Source organism: Equus caballus, chromosome 23, assembly GCF_041296265.1.
Source record: "Equus caballus isolate H_3958 breed thoroughbred chromosome 23, TB-T2T, whole genome shotgun sequence".
Taxonomy (NCBI): Eukaryota; Metazoa; Chordata; class Mammalia; order Perissodactyla; family Equidae; genus Equus; species Equus caballus.
The window spans coordinates 54221111-54227656 of record NC_091706.1 but is presented as its reverse complement, the minus strand read 5'-3'; the positions used below and the strand labels follow the sequence as shown (position 1 = coordinate 54227656).

General features: G+C 46.2%; 1 protein-coding gene across 1 annotated transcript; it reads left to right on the top strand.

Annotated features, from left to right (window-relative positions):
• Nucleotides 1-2071: 2071 nt before the first annotated feature.
• On the top strand, nucleotides 2072-6546 carry CDKN2B (cyclin-dependent kinase 2B inhibitor). Its single transcript, XM_001496235.6, has 2 exons — nucleotides 2072-2568; nucleotides 4844-6546. Exons 1-2 carry the CDS (start codon nucleotides 2413-2415, stop codon nucleotides 5102-5104), a joined length of 417 nt encoding a protein of 138 aa, XP_001496285.2. The 5' UTR covers nucleotides 2072-2412; the 3' UTR covers nucleotides 5105-6546.

Below are 6546 nucleotides of genomic sequence, written 5' to 3'. Positions count from 1 at the left end.
TGCCATTAGGGAGATTTTCTTAAAATCTAGAACCTATATCTTATTTAATTGAGGACTTCTGGAACGTAGGACATGCTGAATTAAGTTTTATTGACCTAAATTTAACTATTGGATCCATTTAAGGAAGGTCCCTACAAGACTCTTGTAAAAGGCAACCTGCCTTGCTACATTTTGCTGGGCACTAAATTTCAGAGTAACTAAGGCATTCTGATGAACATATTCTGGACTGAGCCCACCTGCCACCACAACCACCAGTGATCAGTCTAGTGACGCAGCCTCTCAAGATGACTGGCAAAGAACCAATGCCACTCATTTCAAAGACTCTGACTTCCCACTGTCTGTCTTTCGTCTTTCTTCCCCCATTCTACCTACATACTTATAATCTCCAATACACTGTGCATGGGGACTAGCCCCAAAGACTAGACAAAAACAGCTCATCCATGCTTTTCACCCAGAAGTGGATTTCTATTCCTCTGGCCAGACCATGGAATGGAGCTGCCATCAACAAATAAAAGGACCATTTTTTCCCCAGATAAGAGCAGAGGTTCAAATAAAAGTGAAAGGTAGAGAAATTAAGAAACTGAAAACAAAGAGATGGGGTGGGGTGAGAGAGAGAGAAAAGACTGTTATGAACGCAGCCTCCTTTCCTTCCCCATCCAGGTGGATTTCAACTCTGCTGAGGCTCAGTCAGTAGATCTTCAGCCCTAACCATCACTTCTATGGGCCCCCTGTCTTTAAAAGCTCTTTCTCATTCTACAGTAGACTAGGGCGAGGGAGTCAAAGCTAAGATATACTAGAAGAAACTTGTAGAGTCGCTTTTGTAACTAAGCAAGCAATTTCTGTCCCTTTAAGACTATCTTCTTCAGCACTCTGAACCAAAAATGATGTTGTAAACAGGAGCTGTGCAGTGTTAAGACAGGCCCACTCTCATGTAATTCCTCACAAAAGTTTTCAGGCAACAGATACATAACTTGTGGTTCTCTTCCTATTTCAACTGAGCATCAGCTGTAATTTTTTAATTCTTTAAAGCCATGCTTATGTTAAGTCAAACTGACCTAGTAAGATTAGGAAGAAAAGAAAAGCACTTGGCCTTTAAATCTTCAGAAGAGGATTTAATGACAGGTTCAACCTGTTTAATGACAGGCCCAGCACCACACCCCAGTTTTATTATGTTTCATTATTGCTGCATAAATTTCCTTTATTACTCATGGTAGATAAAAGTCAAATACTTGCTGAGGTGGGTTTAAATAGGTAAGAGTGCAAACAAAAATTTACTGTTCAAACATCATGAAACTGGGGTCTCAGATTCTCAAAATTCACATTTAGATTTTTTAAGGGTCTTACGTGTACCAGGTTGCCACTCAATCTCCAACTAGTATTTTTGGTCTTGTTTTTTGTTTTAGGATTGTATCCATAATTCAAAGATGAAAAGAATAAAAAGCACATTCAAAACAGCAACCTCAGGATTTTTCACCGCGACTGATTTTTGGCTGATTCAACAGGAGGGCACACCCAAAAGAAAATTGCTAAGGGTGATGCAAGACGTGAAGCTAGTGAAGTTCAAGGACTGCCCTGGGATGAATTTAACCTGTATGACAGGTGCAGAGCTGTCACTTTCAGACATCTTAAGAGAGAGATGGAGTTATTTTCAACGCCTTTCTCTCAGCCATTCGATTACAGACGGGACGCCTAACGTCTCCAGAGTGAAACCAGCTGGCCCGGGGCTGAAGGAAAAGAAATCCTCTGCTCCGCCTGCTGGAGGGAGGGGATTAGGTGCTGAGCGCCTTGATTCGACATTTCCAAAAGCTTAGCCAAGGCCTTGCTGGACGCCAGGAGCAGCGCTGCCGGCTCAGCGCGCCTGCTTCTGGCGCATGCGCCCCAGGCCGCCTGGGCTGGCTCCCCCCCCGCCCCTATCCTCGTGGGCTGTGACGTAGTCTGTGGGCCCGGCCTTCTCGCCAGTGGGTGGGAGGAGCCCGCGCCCGCCGGCCGGCCAGGGGCGGAGCCTAAGGGGGTGGGGAGAGACGGGCCCCGCCGCCCAGCTGGAAACGGATTCCTTCCCAGCCGGCTCCCCACTCCGCGCGAGCGTAGCTGGGCAGTGAGGCCGCTGCGACGCACCCGCATTCTGCGGTCGGAGCCGCTGCGCGCTCGGCTGCGGCCGCGCGAGGCGCCTTTGCCTGGGAGCGAGCCGGGAAAAGCCCGGCCAACCCACGGGCCGCTCGGCCTCTGCCCGGGCCCCCCGGCCCCTGCCCGGGCCCCCAAGCGCCGAAGGACGGCGAACGGGGACTGAGGCTGAGCTGAGCTCTCCCGGGGAGGGGCGAGCGCGCCAGGGCGAGGTGGGGAGGGAGGGAAGCGTCGCGAAGCTCACGTCCAGCGGTGGATTATCCGGGCCAGTTTGCGTCTTGGGGCTGCGAAATGCGCGAGGAGGACAAGGGCATGCTCGGTGGTGGCGGCGGCGATGCGGGCCTGGCCACTGCCGCGGCGCGGGGGCAAGTGGAGACGGTGCGGCAGCTCCTGGAAGCCGGTGCGGATCCCAACGGAGTCAACGGCTTCGGGAGGCGCCCGATCCAGGTAGCTGGGGCCCCGGGGCCTCGCCGGCAGGGGGCGCACGAACGCGGGGGCGCGGCCTCCGTGGGCCGCGGCTGGAACCTAGATCTCCACCGACCTAGACTGCGTCCCCCTTGCTGGAGATGTGAAGCCCAGGTGAAAAGCAGCTTTTCACCCACCAAAAGTCCTAAAGGGATTGAAAAACCGAGTACTTCAGTTTAGTTTTCTTTTTAATGGTGGAAAAAATATCAATATTCCCTCTCCCGTCTCACGATCAGAGATGCAAGGGATAGATTCATTTGGGGAGGAAAGGGGAAAAGAAGTTATTTGGGAAGGACTGTTTTGTCCGTCTTTCAACAAACAGCGATCAACTTTCAACGGCAGAGATAATTAAATTACAAATTATACAGTCTGGATTGGATTTAAGGAATCGTACAAAATCATAGCACTTGAAAAATTTACGGTGACCTTTTAAGCTGCAATATGAAATTCTTTGTATTCTTTCCTCATAGAGACGAATTAAATACAAAGGAATAAGGCAGAATTCATTAACCACAGTGCTTAATTCCTTTTTTTGTTAGCAGTGTCTCTTCTGTGTTACATAAGAAAAAATATGCTTCTGTAGATTTTTATTTAATTATACTGAATGCTTGGATTACAAGAGCATTTCTGCAGCAACTGTTAGGTCCTTTTTAAATGGCAAGGGGTCGTCAGAAATAATTGGCCTCTTCATTGCTAAAATCCATTATTCAATTGGTTTAACTATTAATCCTGCTTTGATTAGTACTAATATATTTTTTTAAATCCTTTAAAATCTAAAATAATGTTTTGTGCTTTACTGTTGACTATTATGGTCATATTTATTATTCATCTCACTGTCACCTTCCAGAACCAAGCTATTGTTAAGGAAACCTGTTAATCGTGTAAATTTTAGAGAAAATATGTTCATTCCTTTTGACTTCTTAGAAAGTGTTATAAGAAATGAGGGATAGTTTAAAGCAGCAAAAATATTGTAAAGTAGTTCTTAAAGACCTCAAATTATATTAATAGTTGTAAAAAGAGGTTTTATTTATAGTTTTAACTTGCCATTTTTTGAGATATTAAGAACCACTTTTTTCCCCTCTTCTCTGTATGTAAAAATACCCTTTATATCACTACTAGAAATATTTCATGCTTTTTAAGGGAGGAAATGGATGTTTTTAATATTCATGAAACAAAAAAGTGTACTTTCAATTACATGGTACATTTTAAAACATATAGACTCACAAAAACAAATGCTCCATTTTGGATACTTAGTTATCAAAAACTGTTTTATTGTTAAAATAAGAAAGTAAATGCTTGCATAATGTACATTTACACAAATGGATACTATAAGATTACTGCATTGCTAAGTTATGCATTGCTCTGATTGGACTGCTAACATCCAAGCTCTTTTTTATATAGTAAAATATTTACTATTTAAGATTATAAAATCCTAGCACATTATAAAATCCTGTACAATGTAAATATAGTCTTTATTTTACGTTAGATTAAATATATTATCTTCTAAGCTTTAGCCCTTATTTACATTAACTTAAAATGTTAAAAATGGTAAACCATTCATTAAAAACAATTTGTTTTCATCATTTTATAAGACTGCATAACTTTATTTACTTTTTCCCCTCTATCTCCAATTTTGGCTCAAATTGTGGACTAGATTCCATTTATGAGCACAGACATATTTAACAGTGAAAAGTAAAGTCTTCCACAGGAGATTTACTACGAGGACTAAACAAAGTCAACCTTATTTTAAACTTAGTTGTTTCTTATTTTCTCCCCTAAAGCATTGCTTTAACTTGTAAAAAATATATATCAACTGACTGCTTAATAAATATTTTTAAACCCAGATTATGGCTGGGGTAGGGGGAGAGGAAGGGAAATAATTTAAGACTTCAACAGCTTTTAAACTTAACTCTGCCATAAATCATTTAACAAAATAGATTCCCATGTTCTGGTGGAAATCAAAAAGAATTTTTTTCCCCACAACGACGATAAGCACTTTTATCATCAGCTCTTTCTTGTCTAGCACGTTTGAAAAAAGAAAATGGTACTCAGTGCTGAGTACAGAGAGTAACTGGCTGGGGGGAGGGGGGGGAGTATTGCAAACAGAGCATAACTGAACTCGAGGCTGGGAAGCGCCTCGGCAAGAGGTGGAAGCTTCCTGAATAGGAGTTTCTTTGAAATGGCTCTACCTGTCCCTGCCCAGGCCTGCATCTCGAGGCCTGCACCCTCGTCCTCACCGCTCTCCTCTCCCCCGCAGGTCATGATGATGGGCAGCGTCCACGTGGCCGAGCTGCTACTGCTCCACGGCGCCGACCCCAACCGCGCGGACCCCGACACCCTCACCCGACCCGTGCACGACGCGGCCCGGGAGGGCTTCCTGGACACGCTGGTGGCGCTGCACCGGGCCGGGGCGCGGCTGGACGTGCGCGACGCCTGGGGCCGCCTGCCCGTGGACTTGGCTGAGGAGCGGGGCCACCGCGAGATTGCCCGCTATCTGCGCGCGGCCGCGGGAGACTGATGGCGGGGACACCCAGCCGCCCACAAGGACCCTTCCTTTTCTTCCCCAGATCCCCACCCCAACTTAGTTCAGTGAAGGCTGCAAACGTGGAGCGGCAGAAGCCTGACAGCCTTCCAGGACGACTCACTCCCCGCGGGGAAGGAGGGGCAGACCGGGAATAAGTTGTTTGGGGTTTTTTTCTTTTTTCTTTTTTTGTTCTGGATCCCGCTGTCGACACTCACCGTGAAGCCAAACGCAGAGAGGTGAGGCAAATGGATTTCCAGCGAGATTTCGGAGAGGAATCTGAAGTTCCCAGGTGTCGTTTACTTTTCAGGGTTTTTCGGCAAAAAGCGGCATCGGAAGAGATCCTCGAACGACCCCGGGTACCTGCGGATCTTCCCAGGCAAGACGCTGGGGACCGAGTGGGAGGAGGCGGTGATTGGCGTTCGGGTGGGAGGCTGGTGATGCGTTCGCCCCAGTGACCTTGAAGGAGCTCCGGTAAGACCCCACTTCCGGCGTTAGGCTCTGAAGGCTACGAGAACAAAGCTGAAGACGGAGGACCGGAGGACGCGGTGGATGCGGGCGTCAGGAGGCGCCCGACGCTTTACACGCCGTGCCGTGCTGCAAGTCACGTGCACAACCATACTTACTGGAAGCCCTAAGAGTCATACCCAGCTCCACGGGATAGTGACGGGGAAGAGAGCATGCGGAAGCCGCCACGAATTTGCACGCATGTTTTAAAATGCCCGGATCAAGACGGTGCAGGACAGCTCTCAGAAAGGGGCTGGCGCTTGCTGTGTGTCATTCAGTCGAGGCGAGATTCGTGCGGCGTTTCTGCTATCAACGCGCGGAATGAAGTGGTGGATTGTAGCGAGAGCAGCTGTAGCCGTTAACGGTAACGATTTGCTTCATCTCTATACGATAGGATACAGAAACCCCCCTGTGAATTGCCGCTTGAAAAGATTGCCTGATATTTTGTACTTCTAAGTTGTTCTTCAGTAACAGTCTTACTTAATGGGGAGACTTTAAATAACAAAGTAACTCATGGCCCGTGGTAAAGAGGTGAGGAACACCTACAGCTCTTAAATGAAGCTATGGGATAGTGGCAACGACTAGATTACTTGCATCCTTAACCTATTTATTTCTTTGTTAAATTTTCTGTTTCCTTTACTAGAGTGTCTCAGGGGGTCAAACTATGAAATATTCCAAATGTCTTTTAGAAGATCGAAGCACTTACCCAGTAAATTATCTTGGGATATTTCCCAAAGAGTTGCTGAAAGAGTAGACTGAGTATAAAACTCTTGAAAATGTATGACGGCTCATGGGATGTCTTAATATGTCTGACAAACTAAAGGTGCATTGCTTTGGAATTTAATTTCCAGTGTTGCTTCATTCCTTACTGCATTGGAACAACTGATACTTCACTCCTTTAATAAAGAAAAAACAGAGATTGGACTCCAAAA